The sequence below is a fragment of the Aphelocoma coerulescens genome, chromosome 11 (genome assembly GCF_041296385.1).
Source record: "Aphelocoma coerulescens isolate FSJ_1873_10779 chromosome 11, UR_Acoe_1.0, whole genome shotgun sequence".
In the NCBI taxonomy this organism is placed as follows: domain Eukaryota; kingdom Metazoa; phylum Chordata; class Aves; order Passeriformes; family Corvidae; genus Aphelocoma; species Aphelocoma coerulescens.
Window position 1 is genome coordinate 7,042,088 of NC_091025.1, and position 23,740 is coordinate 7,065,827.

At 42.9% G+C, this 23,740-nt stretch overlaps 1 protein-coding gene across 2 annotated transcripts; it reads left to right on the plus strand.

The window, feature by feature from the left end:
• NUTF2 (nuclear transport factor 2) lies at window positions 1-23,270 on the plus strand. 2 transcript variants are annotated; one of them, XM_069026809.1, is made up of 5 exons: window positions 1-86; window positions 8,694-8,818; window positions 10,766-10,837; window positions 14,922-15,020; window positions 22,698-23,270. In XM_069026809.1, exons 2-5 carry the CDS (start codon window positions 8,720-8,722, stop codon window positions 22,809-22,811), a joined length of 384 nt encoding a protein of 127 aa, XP_068882910.1. In that variant the 5' UTR covers window positions 1-86; window positions 8,694-8,719; the 3' UTR covers window positions 22,812-23,270. The 2 variants fall into 2 exon arrangements, with proteins under 2 accessions (XP_068882910.1, XP_068882911.1); XM_069026810.1 differs by lacking the exon at window positions 1-86 and adding an exon at window positions 300-382.
• Window positions 23,271-23,740: the final 470 nt, after the last annotated feature.

A 23,740-nucleotide genomic window follows, 5' to 3' on the forward strand; every position in this document is an offset into this window, starting at 1 on the left:
GGGCGGGGCCGGAGCGCGGGCGAGGGAGGCTGAGGGGGCTCGCGCCGCGCACGGGGCCGCTGCCGCCGCCATAGTGGGAGCCGCGGGTGAGTGCGGGGGGCGCGACCGGGAGTGGCAGCGGGATTGGGACCGGCACCGCCCGCGGGCCGGCACACGGCGCCGCCACACCCCGCGCTCGCCCCCCGCGGCCCCGTGGCCCAGCCCTGTCCCCGCCGCGGGGCGCTGCCGGCTGCCGCGGGCCAGGTTGGGCGGGAGCCGCCGGCCGGAGCCGCCCTGACCTTCCCCGTCTTTGAGGCGCCGGCAGCGCGGTCCCGGAGGGGCGGCGGCGGAGGGAGCCGAGCCATCGCCGGCTGTGCCCGGGACTGGCGGGCCCCACGTATGGGTGGGTGGGTGGGCGGGCGAGCTGAGGGGGGTGGGCGGCCCCGGCCCAGCTCCCCCGGGGGGAGCGAGGAGCCTCGGCCGGGGCGAGCTCGGCTCGCAGGCTCGGGGGGCAGATCGCTCCAGCGGGGCCGGGGGATTACGGGGAGCTGTGGACTGTGCCTCGCCTCGCCCCGCCGGCAGCCCCCGGCGCTCCCCGCGCGTGCTGTCTCCGCCAGCCACCCCGGCGGGCCCCGGCGCTGCCGCCGCGACCCTCAGATGCACCGAGGCTTCTCCTCGGCCTGGTGCCCATCGGTGCTTCTGCCTTGCTTTGCGACGGCTCGGTATCGCAGGGAGGAGAGTAAAGGGGGTGAACTGGGAGCTGAGAGGAGATGGTTTGTGCAGGGCAGAAGGTGTACTCGGTTGTGCTTCTCCTTCGAGTGTTTTTAATGTTCTTGCTGTTTTCTGTCTTGCCAGAAGGTTGTGAGAGGACTGAAGTTACCTGACATGGTTGAATCGCTTTGTCACATTGAACGTGAAAGGTTCACGCTTCCTTGGAGTGAAACTAGCAAAGTGCATGTGCTCAGTGGTCTGCTGCAGTCATGTAGTTTTTTATTTTGAGTTGCCATTTTCCAGTATGATCTGCAAGAGAATTTTTTCTTCCCCTCTTGGGCTGTTGTCAGTTTTCAGCTTTGAAAACAATCAAAACCTGCAAAGGTGTGCAGTAGAAAGGAGTGTGTGTTGCATTCAGTTTATGTGAAATAGCTTTCTGAAGCCATTTAAATCCCCAAGAGTCTGTTCTTGCAATTCAGATTGAACTTTCTGTCTTAGGCAGGCTGAAATAATAATTCAGCTCATTCGAAGTCCATAATTTCCAGTGTAAATGTGTCTTAGAGCTGTACTGTCTTACTGTATTGCAGTCGAACTGGAAAAAAAAGCCCAAGTAAATGCTTGAGTAGGAATTGGTTGCAGAAATGTTGCCTGAAAGTTAATTCTGATTCATTAATCAGCTGCTTTCTCAAGTTTATACTCTTTTGCCTTCTTGAGAAGTCACGTTCAAGCAGTGATTTCTGTATTTGTGTGTAGTGACTTTAAGTTTTCTTTTATCAGCAACAAAAAAATAGGCATTTCACAGACCTCCACCTAGAAGTAGCAAAATTACTGTATATAGTGAAATGCCTGATCTCATTTAAAGGGAGGTGATATTTTGGCTCACTTTTGGACTATTTAACTATTTTCCCAATGGGCTCCTAATTATTATTTGTATAAAAGGTTGCAAGTTATTTGTTAGTTAATTTGAAATATATTTGCTTAACATCTGTGTTTGTTCAGGTCTTTAGAAAAATGCAAATGGTAACAACTTTCTGCAGTTCTCTCTGCTGGAATTTCTTTTGTTCCTGTTAATAAAAGGGTCATTTAGTTAGTGAAAGTGTAGAGTATGGTAAGTTTAGGAATTGCAATATCTACTAATAGCTGGTAACATTGCAAGTATAATTCCTTTATGTTGTTTTAAAACTCGTAGATACTGTGGCAACTTTGGCCATTAAATGTTTTGTTACTGTGTCTATAAGGTAAAGAAAAACAGGGTGTAGTAGTTCCCCCTCCAGTTCCCCAGTGCCTCCCCTGTTTTTTTTTTAAACTGAGCAGTCTTGCACTCCTTTTGGGGAAAGGAAACGTGGCTTCAGCCTTGCAAACTTAAATTTGGTTTTTGGCTTGCATGAAGAATACTCTGGAAAAAAGGCAGATGTGTAGCACTGTGGCTTTTGCTTAACAACGAAACATTATGTCCTCCTCTGCAGTTATGTGTAATATATATCTGTATATATGAAAATCATCCTCACTGACTCTGTGTGGTTCTCTTGGGTTGTCAGGTTGCAGTTGAGATGAGCATCAAGCTGTAGGCACAGTGAAGGCTTTCCCAGAGTCTTCCTCAGGTGCTTTGTGTACTAGTGGCCTTATACTTGCTGACATTTCTAACAAAAAAAAATGTACTTCAGATTGGCATAATTCTCTCATTAATTTGTTTTAATGAAGTTGGAGTAGAGGGAAAAAAAGACTAAGAAGGGGAAAGTAAATGTGTTTCCCAGAAGGAAATAGTCTGGACTTTGTCATCTTCCCCTTTCTTCCTTTCCATCCTTTCACTGTTCACATATCTAGACTTAATTATTTTTAGCTCAAAAAGCATATTTAGAATAATGTGATTTCTTGCACAGAGCAGTCCATGACAATTACTTGGTGGAGGTCTCTGAAGTCAATGGTTTCTGATTGGCCTTGAGCTGTAGTTCGCAGAGGGTTCTCCTCTATGGATCCATCAGCTGCTGTGGAGATGATTGCAGAGATGTGTCAGAGAAACACATCTTTCCTTCAGTCTCTGAATGCAGAAATTTGTTCCTCAACTGGAAATTTTATAGGTTTTCAAAGGGAGAAAGATTGACCGCTGAATTGGCATTTACCAGACAGAGACGCAGTGTGTTGAAGATAAATGGCTGATGAGGCATGATGTCCCTCAGTAAGTTCCAGTATTTCTTCATCCCTCTGTTACTGTGCATTCTGCGTGGTCTGGGCTTGTTTAGTCTAGGGAGGTTTGAGCAGGGCTTAATCACAGCCTCAGTCTGTGTCAAGCCATTATCAGGAGAATGGAGCCAGCCTTTTCTCAGAGTACCTCATGCCAGGGCAGGACACAAGGGGCATAATTGGAACAGATGGGATTCGGGCAGGACACAGGACAGCTGCCCTCTGTATGAGGGCAGTCAGGCTGTGGAACAGGTTTGTCCTCCTGCTTTGAGCTGGAGGAGGTCCCTTGCAAACCTGCATTATTCTGTGATAATTTGCATAGTTTCTCTGTTGGGAGTGTATCCTTTGCTAAAGGAGGATGATCTCTTATCAAGTGGTTGTTGGTGGAGTTGAATAGATGACCTGTTTGAAAGAAGATTAACTGGTCCTGTGATGCTGGTTCCATTGTGTTCCTAGAAAGTGCACACTGGAGGCGCTCCTGTCTTTGCAAGTTTTAGTGGCAAAAGAAAAGCAACTGAAGGGAAAATAGTCTAAAACTGTTGGCTGCTTTACTTTTCTTACCAGTCTAAAGACTGCTGACTCTCTAATCTGAGTGATCTAAAATACCTGCATGGTAGAAATTGCAAGAGTATGAGGAGCTGAAAAAGCTGAGAGCTCTTTCATCGTCCTTATTTTCTCCTGTTAATCAGTAGTGAACAGTGCAACAACTGATGGGCCAAACCATGTTTGCTGTGCATTCACATGTGTCACTGGACTAGCAGCACAGATTTGAGGGTGGTGTTGGTGCTATTTTGTTGCGCTGATTCTTAGATCTTCCAGAAAACAAGCTTGAATTCAATCTTGAGAGTTTAACTTTGGTGGTGCATTGGGCTGGCTTTACTATCCTGGGAGTGTGGTTTATTTATGCTGAGACTACTTTTGGAATAAGTATAGTCATAACTGGATAATAGAAGGCAATTTTCTCTACTAGCATTAGAATGTGTTGGTTTGAGGTTTTTCCTCTTTAAATTCAGTGGGTTTTTGTTAGTGTTTTGCAGACCAGAAAGACTTTACAGACCTTCTTTGCCTATGATGGTTGTTTATTGGTTCTTTGAATACATCTTGCTTTTTAAATGTGGCAATCCCTGGCAAACCACCTCTGTTTTCCTTAGTAATTTATATTTTACTATTGCTCATGCTAGGTTTTGTTGACTTTTCCATGAAAATGTAGTATTCTTTTAGAATTACAGGCCTACCATGCTCCAATTCAGAATGACTTTATTTTTTTTTGATTGACAGCAGCAAGCTTACATGTGTCCAGGTCTAATAATGTGGTAAAGCATAACTACTGGCTGAAGCAACTTTTTGTTCTTTCTCCATACTGCAGAGCTGTGACAGTAGCCCACCTGCTCCAGATGTCACTGGCACTTATGTATTTCAGAGAAGGCAATGTCTTTATTAGTCTTGTTTTTCCAAGTAAAAAAGTGACTTTTCCTTATGCTACCCTTCTGAGTAGCTCTGGTGGTGCCGCATGAGGAGAAAGATGGACTTTGTGCTGCAGCAAACTGACAGAGTATTGTGTGTTTTGTAGCTTGTAAAGGAAGCAGTAGGAGGAGGTTTCATCAAGACCAGTGGCAGAAATGAGTTTCTTAAGGACTATGGGAACATAGTTACGGGCAGTGTTGGTGTGCTCATGCTAATCTCTCACATCCAGAGCTAAGGCAGGGATGGAAGAGTGGTGTGTGTAGACAGAAACACCAAAGCTGGGACAAGCAATAGAAAAGATTCTGTATTTTTAGACTTTGTGGATAAAAAAAATCTGCCTGAGGCCAGATCACTCAAGATCACTTGCGGCCCATGTGGAGGCTCTGTTCTCTTCTAGATCTTCTCTGCCTTATAGGTGCACCTTCCTCGTTGGTGGTACTGCTTGCTGGGTCTTGCAGCTTGTCCTGCTCTTGGTGCAGTCTGCCACGTGCCAAAGCAGATGGATGCAAAGCAAACACCTGGATGCCCTGGTACCTTGTAGAATGAGATGTGTAGGGATTGTGGTGAGAGATGTGTAGAGGGGTGGAATTTACTCTTGATGTGTGAGCTTAGTCTGGCAAAGGTATTGGAAAACGCGATTTTGATGTCACTGCAAAAGGCCCCTGAGGAGAAGCACTTTGGTTCAGCAGTGTCGGCATATACCTGTTAAAGACAGAGCTGCTGGGAGCTGCAGCTTTTGTGCACTGTATTGGGTTTGCACTTCAGCACTGCTGGGTGGTATTTGGGGTGGGGATAAATTCTCTAGTGCAAGCAGATTGCAAGAAATAGAGTGAATAATGTGAATTAAGTATTACACTGTGTGCTGGTAGCTCAGCTTTGCTGCTGTGCTTTTGTGAAGAAGCTGTTCATCAAATGGACTGTGGTGTTCTTAAGTGGATGTGAGGAGGTAGGTTTGGTTTGAAGTGACAAAGGCAAAGAAATTAATTAGCTTAAGGAAATTATCTCCTTTTCCGTGGGGAATTAAGGTGGAATACCCAGTAATGCACTTACACAGTAGTAACTTTCAGCAGGTGCCTTTAAAAGGACAGGTGTGCCACATCTTAGGAGCTTTCTAGCTTATTGAAACTTCTTTTAGCTGGCTTTATATTAGTCCATGTTTCTGTAACCAACCATGGACAGATGTGAGTGAAGCGTGGATGGATTTGGCTGGATGGGTCTGAAGCACCTCTGCGTTGCCCTAGTGTTTGACAACATCAGAACCTGTGCTATCCTCACAGGTCTGCAGTAGATCTTAAAAGCCTTTTATATTATATTTATCTCATTAAAATACTGTACTGATACATGTATCAATACAATCTTTCATGGGTTGTGTCTCACTGAAAGGGACTAGGCTTGACGACACAGATCATTCCCATCTTGTTCTTTCTTTAGGTACATCTAAGCTTCTTACATCCGTAATGACAGGCAGAAAACACAAGACAGCATGGAGGAAAAGGTGACAAATCAGAAAAGTAAAATAAACCTTTCCAGGAAGAGTGAGTGTTCAGCAAAACAATACATGAATGGTACAGGAGAGTAAGGTTGTAACAAACAAAAAAAATTAGTCAGAGGTCATTAATTTCAGCTGCATTTTTTTTTAGCTTGTTCTCATTTCTGACAGAATCAATGTTATACCTGGTCAAATTTATGCTGATTTTTATTTATTTTACTTATTTAATAGTATTTTACTGATCAAAATACAAGTACTCCTCTTTTTTTAGGAGGAGATAGTAAGCTAACATACTAATTTTTAGATCTAAAAACCGTAATTCTACTTCCCATATTTAAAATAAGAATTCCTTTATTCCTTGCAGTCTCTATGGCTTTCTCACAGTTTCAGGATTGAACAGAAGGCATCTGGTGATCTTGAGTGAGGCTGTTGTGCCTTGAGGGACTAAATGAGGTGCAGTGCTGGTGTACAGCTTGATCTTGGGTTTGTATGATGGTACAGTGAGCTGTTAAGGGTGAATGCACATCTTTTGGGGGGGGGAAGTTTAATATGGCAATAGCTAACTTGCTTTAGCTTCAAGAGAATAAGCTGGTGGTTATTTTGTTGTCCTTGACTTCAGTGTTAGATGTGTGACTGCTGAGCATCAATAGTGTCAACTAGATTTGCCCTTGAATGTTTAGGAATATCTGACAGTGATGTGACTTCATATGTTGAAGTTGAAGCTATGATGGTCCATAAAAAGTGAATCAACATGATTTTCCCCTGTGCTGATTGTTGGCTCCACTGCAGCCATCCCAAACTACACACTTCTAGGTACCCCCAGGTCTGGAATGGAAACTGCAGGCATCAAACTTAAGTCCTACTGCTTCTGATTTGCCAAATATGACATGAGCCCTACCTCTCAGCAGGGTGGACATCACCACTCAGTAGAGTTTCCAGGGAGTTGGTGCCATGGTTTTAGGATGATTTTTCTTCAAAATAAAATCTCCTAATACAGGCTGAAGTTCTTTGATTTCTGGCTGCATACCAGCCTAACCTGCAGTTGATCAATTATGGATGTGCAATCAATACCACCTTTTCACTGGTAAAGAACTAGGTTTAAGTTGTTTGGGATGTGAGTGTGGGGTTGCTTTTGGTTTTTTTTTTTAAATCTGTTGTACTTGGGTGTTTTTTTAATTTGTGATATGCTTTCCCAGAGGAGTGGCCACACTGGGTAAACTCCTCCAGACTGAGGTATGTACTGCAAGTATCAGTGGAGTGCTCATGATGGTGACTAACACCAGATTGTAGATCTCTTTGGAGCAGTTGAAACAACAGCTGTGTGGCAACAAGACTTTGAATTTTTATGTTAGTGTGCAGGCTTGGTGAGTTTGATGTTGACTATACTGCCTAGGTGTCTGATTGTGAAATAAGGATGTTTAAAAATGTGATAGCAGTTGTTCTTGGTAGTTGAATTTACCACCCTGACAACACAAATGCTACCTGCTGTTAGGCCATTGATCTAATAAAAGCAATTTGCTCTTCTGTAAGTATGGGCAAATTCGTGTGACCTTAAAACTTCCAACCTAAAGTCTGAACCCATTTCAGTTCCCATTTGTGTGAGCAAAGCTCTGACTGCCAAAGGCCTAAAATATGAAAGGAGCTTTCTTGTCCAGCTATGAACAGAAAGCTGGGCCTGGGAGTACCCTCTGTGGAGACCTTGGGAATGTGTGTTTTGTTTCTCTTAGGAATTTGTCAAATCTTATACAGGTGTGTAAGTAATTGACAGCTAAAGGAAGCCAAAATAACTATTATGTCCTGTATCCTAAAACAGAATTTCATACCTTTCCAGGTTTGCAGTGCAATTTAAACCTGTAACTCCAAGGTTCCTGGACAGGGATTGCAAAGAGGGACTAGTGGCTGACATCTTGATGTTAAGCAAGTATAGCTTGCTTGAAGTGAACTCGGATCTTAAAATATCACGTAGTGGGGTTTGAGTGCAGTATTTGTGTGTTTTGAATTTTAGCACAATTCTTCAGACTTCCAGAGAGAGATCAGGATAAATAAAAATGAATTTGCTTCTTGAAAAATGTAATGTGATAAAGCCAACAGCTGTACCAATGATGCATGAGAGTTTGGGCCTGTCTACACTGTTGTGCATGCTCTATGCTTAATCCCTCTGGAATAGAAGGACTTGGGTTCAGAAGTGTGTGATGCCTCTGAGCTTCCAGCACCTTCACTAGGAATTGCAGATTCTCACCACTATGAAAAATCATGGTTTGTATCTTGAAGTTATTACAGGCTGAAAGATAAACATCGAGTCTACTTCAGCCTCAATGACAGGATAGAAGAGGATGGGCAGTAAGCTTGTGTTAAACAACAAGCTAGTGAGTTAATTCTTGTTATGGGCCATTGGCAGGATACTCATAGAATAGCCTGTGGATGGTGAAATACCTGAGGAGCTAAATACATGAATCAGTTGGTGTAAGCCACTTGCAGACAATCCATATTAACGGGTCATTTGTTTACAGTAAATGAGATCAAGTTGAAACAGCGAGCACTTGCCAGCTTGTTCAGATGGTGTAACTTCTGAAGTATGTGAAGATAAGGTGGTAACACTCGGTTTTGTTCTCATTCTCCACTTTTGTACATGAGATGTGACCTCACACTGAAATAGCACTACAAACCGAATCTATAATTAGAAACTAAACCATTCAGTATCCAAGACTTTTATTTACAAGTCTAGGATACAGAGGTGAGTTTTGTCCTACTTATCCCAAAGAAAAATTCAGGCTAGCTGAGAGGATGTGTTTCTTGGTGCTAATACTCAAGCCAAGTGTTACACTTATTCCTGTGATCTTTCTGATTTTGTTGTTTGTTTGTTTTATAGTCACTGGCTCTGGGTGAGGATTCAGAATGGGAGACAAGCCTATCTGGGAGCAGATTGGATCCAGCTTTGTACAACATTACTACCAGCTTTTTGATGCAGACAGGACTCAGTTAGGAGCAATATATGTAAGTATCCACAGAAAGGGAGCTAAGGCTCTGTCCCATTATCTGTCTGGGATTCCCTGTTCTGATGTGTGAGAATACACAGGGTGGGATTGTGGGCTTTATCCTGACTCTGGAATATCAGTCAGTGCAATCACACTCGCTTTTATTTATTGCTTTGCTTTTATGTTTCACTTCTATTTTGAGCTTTGTTTGCCTTATAGGCAGTCAGACTCACAAAAGTCCTGTTTAGCTGTAGACAGTGGTTTGTATTGGAGGGGTTTAATGATAATCCTGTGATGAAGTGCTCTGTAAAAGCAAACATTCTAGTCTTAGTTTGCCATTAATTTACAGGCATGGATTTGCTTGGATCCCTCGTGAAGTGGGATATAATTTGTCCTACCCTGTGTTTATCAGTTCTTGCAGGTGTTTCTTTTACCTCATGCTATATCCTCTGAACATTAAAATAGATTTACAGTTTTAAATCCAGTTTAAACATGTAGAATAACATATTAAATGAATGTAAATTTAGTTTAAATTTCCTCAAACATTAGGTTTTTTTTTTTTTCTTCTTATTTGGGGAGAAGTAGACTTGGATACCAGAATTAAAAACTGTAATTAACAAACCCAAGGAACATCAGCTTTTAGTTTTGGGGGAAGATTCCTCCAGAGCATGCAAAGTGCTCTGTGTGTGGAGCTGATTGCTGATGGTGAGGAATGCTGCTGGGTGGCTGAGGAGTTGCAGCAAGACGTTCAAGGCTGACAAGTCTTCTAGCAGCATATCCTGTTTTTCTGACCAGTTTTTCATCTGCTGGATGAGCTGTATGAAGCTTCAGCAAGCTCTTGAGGATTGAAATGGTTCAGCACCCTCTGACACCCCTCCTTATACCTCAGCAATATCCAGCAGCACTGGTACCATTTGCTCTTGGGATTGTTGTGTACTTGCTACCTGCCAGATTGTTGCTTTGCTTTGCCCAAGAAGCTATGTACAGAGCCTAGAGGGGAAGAAAACCAAGCAATTTGTGTTCTAACCACAGCTCTAAATATGAAGTCTCTAGGCAGTTTGTCAATTTATTACCAAAATACATCAAATCCTCAAAATGGTGGTGAGTACAAACTAATTTAAATTCCTGGATGTAGGGCCTTCCACACAATGAACTCCTGGCTTTTTTTTCACCCTTAGGGTCTTTCTGCCTTCCATCATTCCATGAAGAGTCCTGTGCACATGTAGTTGGGAGAACTATTATGCAGGTCACTGATGTGTGTTGTTTTGTGGAGTTCCTAAACTGTGGAGAATGGGACCCTGTTTTGTGTGGCTGAAATGCACCAAGGTCACAATTTGTGTAAATTTTTGGGAGAAATGGGCTTGTAATGATAAGCTTTTTCCCTTCAGAGACCCTGTGGAAGCAAACAAATTTTATAGCATGCAGGAATGCAGCAGGGAGCTCTTGGATTTGGTTTGTATTCCTGTATCACTGCTTTCACCACAAGATACAGTTTATCTTTAGTGGTGTAATCCAAGTCAATCCAGACTTTTGTCACCTATTCCAGGTAGGGGTCTGGCCAGTCACTTTTGAATTGCTTTAGTTTAGTGAGTTGGAACACTACCCTGGTGGTGCAACCCCTGTTGTCAGTTTTCTTCATGTATTTTTCTCTCTCCACATGCTTGACTTTGTGTCCCTAGGATTTTTTTTTTGATCCTTCAGATTTTCATCTGAAAGCTGACTTTAATCCAAAGGCAGGAACTCTTTTTGCTGATAGACTTATGATAATGAAATGTAGCCTACTTAATTTTTAGTTGATTGTTCCAAACTTTCACATTTGATTTTGCTGTTTTCTTTCTGTCTCGCATTGAGGTAGTTTTCAAATAACTGGATTCTAAGGACTTATGTTAAATAAACAAAATCTCATATCAGGATTGCTTAAGGGTTACCTAAGCAGGTTGATGACTTTTTTTTCTTTTTCCCCCAGATTGATGCATCATGCCTTACGTGGGAAGGACAGCAGTTCCAGGGCAAAGCAGCCATCGTTGAAAAACTCACTGTAAGTCTGTAATCCTTACTGAATGTTTTGGGAAACAGTTATGAAGACTAGAAGATAATTGCTTCTGAAAATTTGAGTTAGACTTGAGCAGTTCAAAAATCTTGAACTTGTGCTTTCAACTTGGGTCTTCAAGAAATGTTATGATTTACTGCTGTGTAGTGGGTTATTCCACTGATGGCTCTAATGGTGGAATGTTAATTGACTCCATAGTTTGCAAGGTTATTTTGTGACTGCAATTGCATTTGACATTATTGATTTATTTTTTTTAAAAGGTCTAATGCATAAGCTGCCTCTGATCTAGAGGAGTGAAAGGTGTCTTTGCTCTTTTAAGGCATGCCAAGGAAGAAGGAATAGCAAACCTGTTACTTGGATCTGTCTGTGAGAAAGGCTAGACACATTACAGCAAGGAACAACTTATTTTGTGATACGTAAACTGCAAATAAGTTCTGTAGTGGAGAAGCTGACTTATCCTCAATGCAGATTTGTCAGCAGTTCAGATATGAGCAGGTATGGTTCAGGACTTTGAAACGTGTCTCCTCTTCAGCAAGTGAGAGGACACCAGAATTCCATGTTCGTTTAGTTTAACTTAGAGAATTTTTATCTTCTTGAGTAAATCCATGCTTCTGTTATAAAACTGGGGGTACTTGCACGCTGTCATGAGACTAGAAAGTTTGTTTCTCTTGCAAGATATGCAGAGGACACACTTTTTAGGTCACCAGACAGTCTGCTCTGAGTATGGTATTTCAGACATTTTTATTACACATTGAGAAGAAAAATAATTGCAACTTGACACTTGTCTTATTGCACAGCTACTGGTCCTGTGTTTTGGAATTACTTCTTTCACCTAAGGCATCTTTAACTGTGAAGACAGGTTCACCCTCAGGTCTGTGCTTTAGGTACCTGTGTTGCCTTTGAGAAGGCTGCACACCTCAGAAAGAGCAGCAACTGCTACTTGTAGGTGAGGAGATAGCAGAGCTCCAGGGTAGCTTATTTGTGTACTCAGTGTTCTTTAGACTTTTGGGCTAGCAGCCATTTAGATACCCAACCAGCCAAGCATCTGCTTGGCCACAGTGTCTGATTGCTGCCTTGGATTCAGCCCAGTGCAGATCCAGCCCCTTTCTCACTGTGACATAGCTCATCTTTACCTTCCCTGTCTCTGCTGCAAGGTGGACTTTCTGGATTTATGTGCCTGCTGCAGTCATAATTGGTGAGTGAAGACACACTACTCTGCTTTAGGGAAACTTTTTCTGGCTTGTATCCATCTGCTTAAAGTAAGGAGGAAACGCACTGAAGTTACTCTGTGCCCTTCCACTGCCGTGGCTCGTTATGAGCTGTATCAGCTTACAGTGACTCTAATGTCGTTCAGCATTCCTCTGTCAGCACTGAGCTGCCTGGGCTCCCTTTGCTGTGTCAGCTTCATGTGCTCACCTACTCTGCTTCTGGAGCTGCTTAGTCAGTTCAGCACATCCCTGAAAGTTTGGCACTGAAATTCTTTCGCACTTCTGCGGTCTTGTGTCCTTCAGTGCCTGGCTGGTGAATTGATGTAAGCACAAAGGGGTGGCATTTTCTTATAGATCAAATTCTTTGCTGTGTGACACCAATGGTATGGCACCTTTTCAGTCTGCTCATATAGCAGGGCAAGGTTGTATGGGCATTGCTCTGCAGAACTGACACATCTGTGCCTTGTTACAGCGTGGGAGTTGACACTTGTTTCTTCTGTCCTAATTGGTGCTGGACTTGTTTCACATAGAGTGCCTGTGCTAATTAGGGGCAGCCTGATTTACATTGAGCATTTGAGATAATAATTGCATAGTTCTATGAACGTAGTGGAGCAAGGAGGAAGCTGAGACAGGTATTCTTGCTGCCAGCAGCGAGTTTATGCTACTCAACTTTATTCTTGCCTGATTTCTCTTACCTGACTTCAAGGAGGATTCCATACTTTTTATAGTGAAAGACCAGCCAATTTCTAATGTCAGAGGATGGTAAAAGCCCTGGTTGTTGTGTGGTTCTATGCTTTTTAGACACTTTTATCATACTTTTCATACCACAAAATCATTCGCTCCAGTACAGATGGATGTCTATAAGCAGCCATCCTTTTGGGGTAGCCTCTGCCTATCCTAAAAATCAGTGGTCTTTCCTGTCAGCTACACTCCTGCTCTTTCCAGTGGGTTTTCTGCCAGTTCATCACATGAGTAGCTCACTAGGCTGGCCAGCCATTTGGGGTCCTTTCCTCTGAAAAGGACAGTCACAGAGTCTTTAAAGTTGGAAAATATGTCCCAAGATCAAGTCCAACCTTTCACTGAACACCACCTTGTTAACCATAGCACTGAGTGCCATGTCCAGTTGTTTCTTGAACACTTCCAGGGATGGTGACTCTGCTACTTCCCTGGGCAGCCCATTCCAATGCTTAACCACCTTTTCAGTAAAGAAATTCTTCCTGATATCCAACTTGAACCTCCTCTGATGCAGCTTGAGGCCATTTCCTCTTGTCCTGTGGAATCAGGTACTTGAAACAGCCACTGTCTTACCCAGCCTTGTCTTTGGTTCCTTGTCGCCATTTTGCAGAGCTCTTGATTCCAAAGCCTTTCCTTCCTTCCTGGACTAAATTGCATTCATTCCCCTTCATCCCTCTGCCTTTTTAAAAGAATCTTTTTGCAGGGCTTATTCAACAAGAAGCTCTTGTACTGAGGTGGGACTGGGCTTTGGAGTACCCTTTTGTCAAAGTAACTTCCCAGCCTGTGCCTGTGCAAGCTGTGTGGGTATTTTGCACATTCAACTTTGGAATGGCGACCCTGGAAAACAGTCTGCTGGTTGTTCAGAGAAGAAGGCTCTGGTTTTGTGTTGTTACTATGTCTGTCCATACTACAAAGCTGTCAGTCCATTTTGCACTTCCAAGTTGGTTGGGACTGTATTCCCAGCCAAGAGGAAACACCGCAGGCTTTATTAAAGGGTGTTCTTGAATAGTGTTCCTCTAATTGGAGGGCTGCTCCCTACACTTCATTTGCTTCCTCAGGTCCTGATCCTTCCACAGTTTCTGTGTTCTCTGTTATCCAAGGATTTAGCTTCCTGGAATTCTTCCTGGAGCCTTAGGCTTGTAGAGCCAAGACTGTACTTCATATTTGTTACAGCAGGACTTGTGTCTCTACCTAGGCCTTCTAGGAAGTCTTTGAGGCCCGTTCCAGTAGAGGGAAGTGCAGAACTTGTCAAAGTATGCATTTGGCTCTGTTTCAACCTGTTTCCAAATCAGGGAAATGCAGCAAAGGCATCCAAGTGCCACCTGAGGTTTGAATGGCCCCATGCTGCCATGCTGTGCAGTTCCTGGACTTTGAGTATCTGCCACATGGTCACCCAGAGCTCCATCCATGCTGAACTGCCACTAAAGCACCTAGCAGTAATGCAGCTTTTGGGAAAACAGTCCCAAAATTGCATTTGTGTGACAGGGCTCTGAGATCCCCCAGATACTTCACGTTCACTGCTTGGACTTGTCCATGTTGGAATGTGAATGTGGTCTAAATTGAAAGACAGGAATGACTCTCCAATGCCTGGTGCTCCTCAAGGTGTGTTCCTTGCACGAGTACCTCCAGACATACTGACATTGGCTACCTGAGTGTCAAGGGAATTAAAAAGGGGAAGGGTGGATATGTGGATTTCAAGTCTTGAATACTTCATCCACTTTTCCTTTCCATTCATAGCCACTTTAACAAAGAAGCAAATTTGGGGTTGTCTGGTAAACCTCAAGTATTAGATGATAAAATCCTTTAACACAGTTCAGAGCAGAGGTTTGTTCCTTCATCACATGAACTTTGAGCTTACAGATGATCTGAAGCTCTTCAGGCAGTGCAATTAGAGTAGGAAAAGGAACCATTCACTGTGTAAGGCAATATTATTTCCTCTCTTGGTGCTTGAAAAAAACTGTTAAAATTGACCCCCCAAATGAGTAGTGCCCTCATTTGCAACAGTTCTCTGTGCAGTACTGCCACAATAGTCTAACACTTCATAATGTTGGATTTGCTCAATCTTTGTTTTGTAAGCTAAATAATTCAATTACTGTACATTTTCTTATTTTGATTTCTTTTCGTTGCAGAGCCTCCCTTTCCAAAAGATACAACACAGCATCACAGCACAAGACCACCAACCTACACCTGATAGCTGTATACTCAGTATGGTAGTGGGGCAGCTTAAGGTAAACTCTTTCCATTGCAGGTTAATGAGTGTTTATGTCTTAGATTTTTGTAGGATTCTAAATCATCTGATTTCTGAATACATTAAAATGCTCTCATGGGTGGGGAAGGAAAAGGGGTAAGTTTGCATTGGGATATTGTTTCTCTGCTGTTCAAGACTGTCAAGAAATGCTCTTTCTTTCAGATACCTAGTTCTAGGTAAGCCACCTGTAATTTGACAGTCATGTTCTGCCAAGCAAAGTATCATGGATTTTACTGTGCAGACAAATACCATGTGGGTTCTAAAGGCATCAGTATTTCCCTTACCCCGATGCAGTAAGGTTTTGGTGTCCTCTGTTGCATTTAAAAGCATCATCACAGTGTTCTTGGACAATTTAAGCACATCTAGTTTAACATGCACCTTGATGTCCTGTTTGCATTGAGCTCTGATTTAGCAGACTTCATTTTGTTAACTAACCACCCTTCAGTGAGTCCATACCTTTTACTGTCACAGGACACAAGAATACAATCCTGGTGTCAGTATGGTCCAGCACCTCTGTAATCAAAACTGATTCAGCAGTGGGAGTGTTGCCTCTAGATTAAACACTTACTGTTGAAACAGCTGCTTCTTGTGAAGAATCAGATTATTTTTCAGGCTTAGTACGACTATATTGCTATGTGACTGATACTATTGCACTGTGTAAACTTACCCAGTCTGCCATTATACCAGGGCCACAGACTTGTAAATTAATGAAGCTGCTTATGGATGAAAGACATTGTCCTGGAATCTGCAAAAAATACTCTGGAAAGTCAGCTGCGGGCAGAACTTGCTCACAGTGGGGGGTGTTAGTTTAAAAAACGTGAAATTACACAGCAGTAGTTATAGTTATCAGAGTTCATTTGGTCCAGCTATGCTGGGAAGTCAGGCCTCTAATGCCATCCAGTCTTTAGAGTTATCTGCACCCAGTTTAGATTTCCTTTTCCTGCTAACTCAATGGCACCTCCAGTATCAAAGCATTCAAACTTCCACTGACACTGTACTGTTTACTAAGCAAACATAGGACTGGATGTTTGAATCTGCTTGCTAAGCTGTTCTCTTCATTTTGGGCTGGGCAGCTGAGAAGAGCAGTGCCCAGTGTATTGCATCCACTGCTGAACCTAACATAGGCAGCTTTGGCTCTCATTAAAGTTGCTCCTGCTTCCTAGCTGCAAGTTGGATTCCAGCTTTCTTGTTGCTCAGTCCCACCTGCACACTGTGGAAAAGCAGCCACATGTGACCATGGAAAGCACTGAATTGAAGGACAAAGACGCTGATCTCCTCAGCCTTGCTCTTGGGTGTGCACAAAACTGATGTGATCAAGACCTTTTGACTCAATGTCTTTGACCAGTCACATCTGCACCTAGTTTTGCACAGTCATGTTTTTAAGGTTATTGCATAATTGTCAAGCAGATCACAGCTTGCAATGGTGATTGTGTTGGATCCTGTGGCAAGATACCAAGTTCTAAAAGATTCTGTAAAGATACTGGGTTTTCTCATCCATTAATATGGAGGGATTGTAAATGCAATCTGGGAACTTTCCATAAATACCATGACTTGGAGTAGTATTTTCTGATGTATTGTTTTTAACCTCTGAATAATTTCAGCTTGCTGAAATAACTCAGTATAATTTGGGGATCATGTGTTAGAGCATCCAGGTATTTGGAGAGAACATACTGGGTTAAAGTATGCCTACTGTCATGATCAAATCCAACTTGCTTGTGAATTTTTAGTAGATGAGGAAATGTTTTTCCACTCTTCACATGTATGTGTCTCAAACCTTAGCTTTAAAAAACACATCTTAATCCCTGGGAACGCTGCTTCTCCCAGAACAAGTGTCCAGAAGGTCGAAGTCAACTTAGAGCTTTAACTTCATGCTTCTGCCTTGTTGTGATATTTATAGAGGTGAACAAATGAAATATCAGGAACAGTCTGTGGCATGAATGAACCTGGCTGTCATATGTAGTGAATACTTTTTTCTCGTGCCAATTCACACATGTTGACAGGCATTTTACTGCATCTCAGTGCTGCTCTGTGTACAATACACTAACTGAGAATAGCTGGGTGCAGATGGTGCATTTTAACAAGTGGCTCACTTGTAGCTCCAGTTGAGCAGGGAACACTGTAACAGGCAAACATGGAGCTGCATACTCACTGTTTTTTAAAGCTTCCTTCTTAGTGGCGTGGCTGCTCAGCCTGCATATGTTGGTCTCAAGGAGAACTCCTAAGAGAGTTTTGCACAAGGAAGGGCACTTCCAAGACCATCAGTAGGAGAATTTGAAGGGGAAGGCCATTCTTCCTGCTTACTGTTCCATTATCCTTTTCATGGGACTGCGAAACAAATTCTTCAAAGCCCAGGACAATTAATGCATATTTTAATCCTCTGCAGTTTTTCAAAACTTGAACCGTTTCATGTAATGAAGGACCATGTATAATGCTTTTAATAGAGTAACCCAAGAAAATAATAGTGCTAAAATACCTGTAACATGCTCTTTTCTAAGTTGTCGTTCTTGGCATGATACTTAAACAGATCTTCTGAGGCATTAGTTGCTTGAATTGCTAGTCCCAAAAGTTCAGTGGAAACATCATTCACTCTGAGGAAGCTGGGCACATCTTGTGCCTTAAACCACATCTCTGCCTTAAACCACTATACATATGTTTCTTCCCTAAACCATAGATGTATAAATCATTAGGGGCAAAAATAAACCAAAGGAGAAAAACTTTCTACTTCCCTTGCATAGATTGTGGGGTGAAATATTACCAAATCATCACAAAGCCTGAGTTTTCTTCTTGACTGTACAAGAAGAGTTCTGAAGGAATAATGGGGCTAAGGACTGCTACTGTCAAACTCTCTTATTTCCTTTATCAGAGTATTAATTCTCAAGTAGATCTGCAGGTTTGGGTTGCTTTAAGCCCTTGGCCTCCTGTGAGGGAGGGGTTTTAACTCGGGTCAGTTGAAATCATAACTGCCCCATGACAAGGTCAGGATGTGTATCTGCCTCTGTGCTGCTCCAGTCCACAGCCCAGCATGCTAATACCAGTATGAACTATAAATAAATAAATAAATAACCCTTTTGCAACAGAATAATCACCTACACTGAGGGGCCTGGGCACAACAGCTTCTTTGAGAAGATGCTGTAGAGTAACAGAGCATCTAAGTAGGTGAATGTCACTAGCAGGGATTTAAGTCGCTGGCTAAAGCAGTGCAGTAATTGCTTTCGAAGATCCTCTTAAATGGATGCTGATAGGTATTAATGTTTGGGTGGGGTTATCCTTTTGTAGAGGTATAATAAATACACATCCACTTATTCTAATATTGCTGTTCATTGTCTGAGTGCTGCTTGCTTGCTTCAACTAGGAAGAGTAAGCATCAGTTTAAGTCTTTAGGAGTGAATTCCTTTTGGTGTGACCCTGCTTTGCCAATGTTCATCTAGAATGTCACCCAGTATCTTCAGTGTGCTTCACCTAGTAATGTATTTCTCCTGTCATGCTCAGGCAGATGATGACCAAGTTCTAGGCTTCCACCAAACCTTTTTGTTGAAAAATTTTCAAGGTGCCTGGGTGTGCACCAACGAAGTCTTCAGGCTAGCCCTCCACAACGTTTAACCCTGTGCCTTACCTGTCTTCCAGTCCTGGCTGTCCTGGTTGAGTAAGGAGTGCTCTCTTACTGCCCTTCTGTCCCTTGAGCTCGGCTGAGAAGCATGGCTGTAGCTTGTGTGTTCTCAGAGCCATGTGGCAGATCTGTGGCTCTCCTCAGAGTGTGATTTCTGAAGTGATCGATGCAGAATTAATTGTGAATAACTAATTGTTATGCCATGTTTCCTAGTCTTAAAAGGAAAAGGAAATTTGCAATTAAAATCGCTGGATGTTTTTGTAATGCATGCTGAACACTTGAAGCATTGTTTAAAAAGCACTTAAAGCCAGTTAAAAAAGGCTTAACATCTGAAAGAACCTGCAGTCTAAAGTAATTAGCCTTTCCTTTGAGGTAAGGGTTGTTGCAACCCTGCAGTTCAATCAATTATTGCTGCGGGTGCTGGTGAAGAAGTAAAACCCTCTCTGACCAGTCAAGAGGAGGAAAGTTGTGTAGCTGAACCTGAAGTGCAAAGCAGTCTTACATCTCAAACTCTGACATAGCTCACTGCTCTGTGAGCTTAGGACTTCCTTTGGAGCCTCCAGGTCAGAAGGGATGTAGAAAAACTGAAAGGTCAGAAAGCTGCCAGGATTGTGAGAGATGGAGAGCTTGTGGAGCTGGGAGAGAAGGTGGCTAAGGGCAATCTGCTGGAAATATAAGTGAAAAGTGATTGAGTATTTTCAACTACCTGAAAGCAAACTCTTCTCAGTGGTGCCAGACAGCATAACAAGGGACAGTGGTTAGAAACCGTAACTTGGAAGGTACAGATGGGACACAAGGGAAGATTTTCATGGGAAGACTGAAACCCTGGGAAGTGGTGCCTGGATACCTTGTGAAACATCTGTTCTATGAGAATTTGAAGACTCTGCTAGACAAAGCTGTGGCTGATGCAGTGAAAGATGTCCCTGCCCAGGACCGGAGGATTGGATTAGGTGATCTCTAAAGGTCCCCTCTGTGGACCAACCCAGCCCATTCTGTGGTTCTGTGATGCAGAGCTGCTGTAGTCTATGCTCATGCTGAGCAAAAGGCTGGCCTGGAAATCAGAGGATCCTTCCAGTCTGATTCTGGGACTTCTTTAATTTTTGTTTTAATTCAATGATGTCATGGAAGAATTTGAACTGCACAACGGAAAGTTTTATGGGAAGACTAAAGCCCCTTGTGTTTAGAGGCTGGGCTCACATCTGGAATGCAAATCCTGAAGTTGACATGCCTGAATTTGGAGTGAAAAGTAAGGATAGAGAGTTTCAGTGGTGTTATCTGAGCTGTGATGAAGATCTAAACTAAAATGGGATAGATTAGTCTGTGTTTTCTGGGGCATCTTGCGTCACTGAACTGTGAGCCTTTGCTGTGTGCTAATATTACATAGTCAAAATTTGGGAATGGACTATAAAGTATTTACTTCACCTTGGGTATAGTCTAGGATTTTCCTTGTTCTTAAAGTATACTGCTCCTCTATGCTATGAAGAGATAACATGAAAGGAATAAAGAAAACAATAATGTGTGACTTCATTGTGGGAATTTGCTGTCTGTACCACACCAGGTGTTTTGGGGAAGAATTCCCTCTTAGTCCCTCTTCATGTGTCCAGCCCTGAACTGCTTAAGAAAGGAGGAAATTCTCCTTAAGCCAAAGCATCAAGAGCTGCAGTGCTTTTATCAGAGCCTATCTAGGCTTATCAGAAATCGAGGAGACCTACATTAAAGCTTGTCTGGTGCTGGTATTTTTTTTCCAGATGTATATTTTAAAGCATACTCATGTCAGTAATGACAAACTCAAATTTGCTGTGAAAAGTACTTTTGTAGCTTGTAATAGATGCCTCAGTGATCTGCAAGAAGGAGGGCAACTGAGAGCTGAGAACTTGCTAACTCCCAAGCAGTGAGGCTCTCCTGGGATGGGTTACATTGGATACCCAGGAGAAGCTGGAAAAGGCACAAACCCATGGGCTTCAGTGCACAGGCCACCTCTACAGCACAGATACGTGAGCCTCTCTTCTGGGCATATGTAGTAAGGATAATACTTCCTTTGAAATAATTGCCATGACTGCTGTCATGTGTGCTAATGCACGAGATGGACGGCTGGTCTGACCCAGCATAATTGCTTGTGCTCACACTGGGCTCCTTCCCAGGGAGCCTCTGCCTCATGCAAAGCAGGTGTATATTGAGGGACAAGCTGCCCTGTTCATCTGCTGGACAGTGACTACTGGCACTTGTCTTGCTTTGAGGATTTTCTCTCATTCAGTCATGTATTGAACACTGACTTGCTCATATTTCTGGCCTTACTTGTTGCCTTCTTAATTTCTGGCTATAGTAGTTTCCTCATTTACTTTGTTCTTCATGGTTTTATAGTAACTTGTCTTGCCTGTTCTCCCCATTCTCATTATGTTTTTGCAAGCTGAAGAGTTGTACTCAATTGACTTTCTTCAGTAGGAAACTGTCCTGTAGCTGGATCATTTTTCTTGTAATTCTATGACTTTATTGCAGCATTTAATTTTTTTAAATTATAAGAAATGCATGCAGGATTTGATATGTGGGTGTTCTTTGCCTGTTTATGCGTTTGCATTTTCTGGGTTTTGGTTCTTTGTTCTTCCCTAATAACTGCTAACCCTATGCTTGCCTTGATCACTTTAGAGCTCTCAGCTGGTTTAATAAATAAATATCTATCATTATTTCAGTATCACTTTCCTGAGAGGCCAGTCTAGGGCCCACTTTGGTTTTCCTCTGTGAATTAGCATATGCTTAGTGAAACTGCACTTCATGTGCACCACTTAACTTCCTAGGCAGTTGTCACTGTGAAATCCTTGCAGTGGTTTTTGGATCTGAATGCTTTCTTTCCATGCACTTGATGCCACCAGTGCTCTGGCATACTTGCTGTTCTGTGATATAAGTGATGTCCTTTGCGAGTTGCTCTTGAAACCTGACTTGTTTCACAGTCCATTAATACTACTTTTTTAAAGTAAAGTTTCTTTTTTGATTATTTTGTAGTCTGCTTTGCTCGTCAGACTTTTCACTTGTTCTCGGTGAACAGCAGAGCATTGCCAATGAACATTCAGTGCTTTGACAGCCTCTTTCATGAGCTGCTCTGGCTGCTGCTTTTCAAGGCTCTTTTTATACATTCCCCCCCTTTTCTGAAGCTGAATAGTCACGTGTTGAAAGAATAAAGCTTAAAATCCTCCAAAAATGCTGAATTGAACACACTACAACCACCGTCAGAAGATTGTTTTGTAGTTGCTTCTGTGTGCTGTTCAGATTAAATCCTGTTGTGTCATTTCCAGCTGATTGATTTGGGAATAATTTATGTTATTTTGAGGGTTTAATTCCTACACGATGTCTCTGAGAAGATGGGTAAATAAACATTAGGTGGGAGTACTAGTCTCCCTCTAATACTATTTTCTACTTTTGTAGTAATGTTGTAGTAACCTGGACATATTTTCAGAGGCAGGAGTTGGAGGCACTGCTGCAGACATTCCCTGTGCTTAGAACACACTGTCACATCTGTAGCGAATGCTCTGTTCCCTTCCAGCTGTTGCTGGACAGTGGAAGTGGGAAGTACTGTGTTGCTGGCCAGCTGCACCTGCTCTGGCAAGGCTTTCAACACCTGGATCATTACCTGGATCATCCAGCCAATGTGTTGATACCAACCTCTGCAGAAATCCCCATCTGCCATCAACCCCAAAGTTCAGCAGCTAAAAATTGAACCACTTCTTTTAAGCTTGAGTCCTGGGCAAGGGATCTGTGGTTCAACACTGAGGCAGGCATGTTCCATCAGTGTGGTGAGTGACATGTCAGCAGGTCTTCACAAAACCCCAACTTCAGATGCCATTGCAGGATTTCCGTGTCACTGGACCCTGGGTGTTTGTCTGCAGAGCCCCTCAGAACAGACCCTCTGGTGGTATTGGTGTCTCCTGGGGTATTACTACATCTTACAGCATGTGATGTCACTATTAATGTTAGCTTTAAGTTGTCTCATTGTGAGTTTTGGAATAAATTTATCAAAAACAGAGTGTTTTAAACCTTCCCCCCCCTCTCTTTCTGCAGGCTGATGAAGATCCTATCATGGGATTCCACCAGATATTTCTATTAAAGAACATCAACGATGCCTGGGTTTGCACCAATGACATGTTCAGGCTAGCATTGCACAACTTCGGCTGAGCTGCCCATCCCGAGGCACCCGGGCTTTTTTTTCCTTTTTTTTTTTTTTTCCTTTTTTTTTATTTTTTTTTTTTTGTTTTCCTCCTCTCCTCTTAACTGGTATTATTCACACTCACGGAACATTCCAAATATCATACACAAACCTGCAGCACTGCAGAGCGTGAGCAAGCAAGACTTGTGACCTGCCCTTCTGCTGAGTTTACATTGTCACTAGATGAGTTTCTTGTGCATGATGTTTGGAAATTAGACTTAGCTGCATTTGATAAGAGAAATTTGTGTTGTACCAGCATGCCTCGGAAAGAATTTATAATGCAAAAGGTTGTTGTTTATGTACTGACAAGATACTCTATAACCCAAAGAAATGAAAGAACAGCAGCCTGTACAGCCCAGTTACTGATTTGTTCAGATGTTTCAATGCTACATTACACAATAAAACAGAGATTTTCTTAAAAGTTTAAATTATTTTTATGAGTTGGCTGTGGAGTGTGTGATAGTGCTTGCTGTGGGTAGATTGTGTCTGTCTCGTGGGGAAATGCTTGCAGAGCTGGCGCTCGAACTGAACGATTCCTGACAGTTTTACCAGTGAGTGCAGGGCAGGTCCGCCCTCCTCCATACACCTTTTCCTCTCCCTCTCAGCAGTTTTCATAACAGAGCCTTCTGGCTCAGTTTTTAACCATTGACAGCTTCGTTCTCACCTGTTGAATTTACCAATGCAAATTCCCCACATACTACAGGAGGATGACAACAGTGATGTAGTCTGTAGTCAGTCTCCGTGCCCTCTAAGCGAAACGGGACACGTGTATTGTCACAGGCAGGCACAGAGGGTCGGTCCCGTGCCGCTCTCCAGGAGTTTGTGCCTGAAGCTCTGCTCAGGTTCTGCGCTGTGCTGTGTGTGCAGCCTGCTCTCGTTTGGCGGGAGCTGGTGTGTG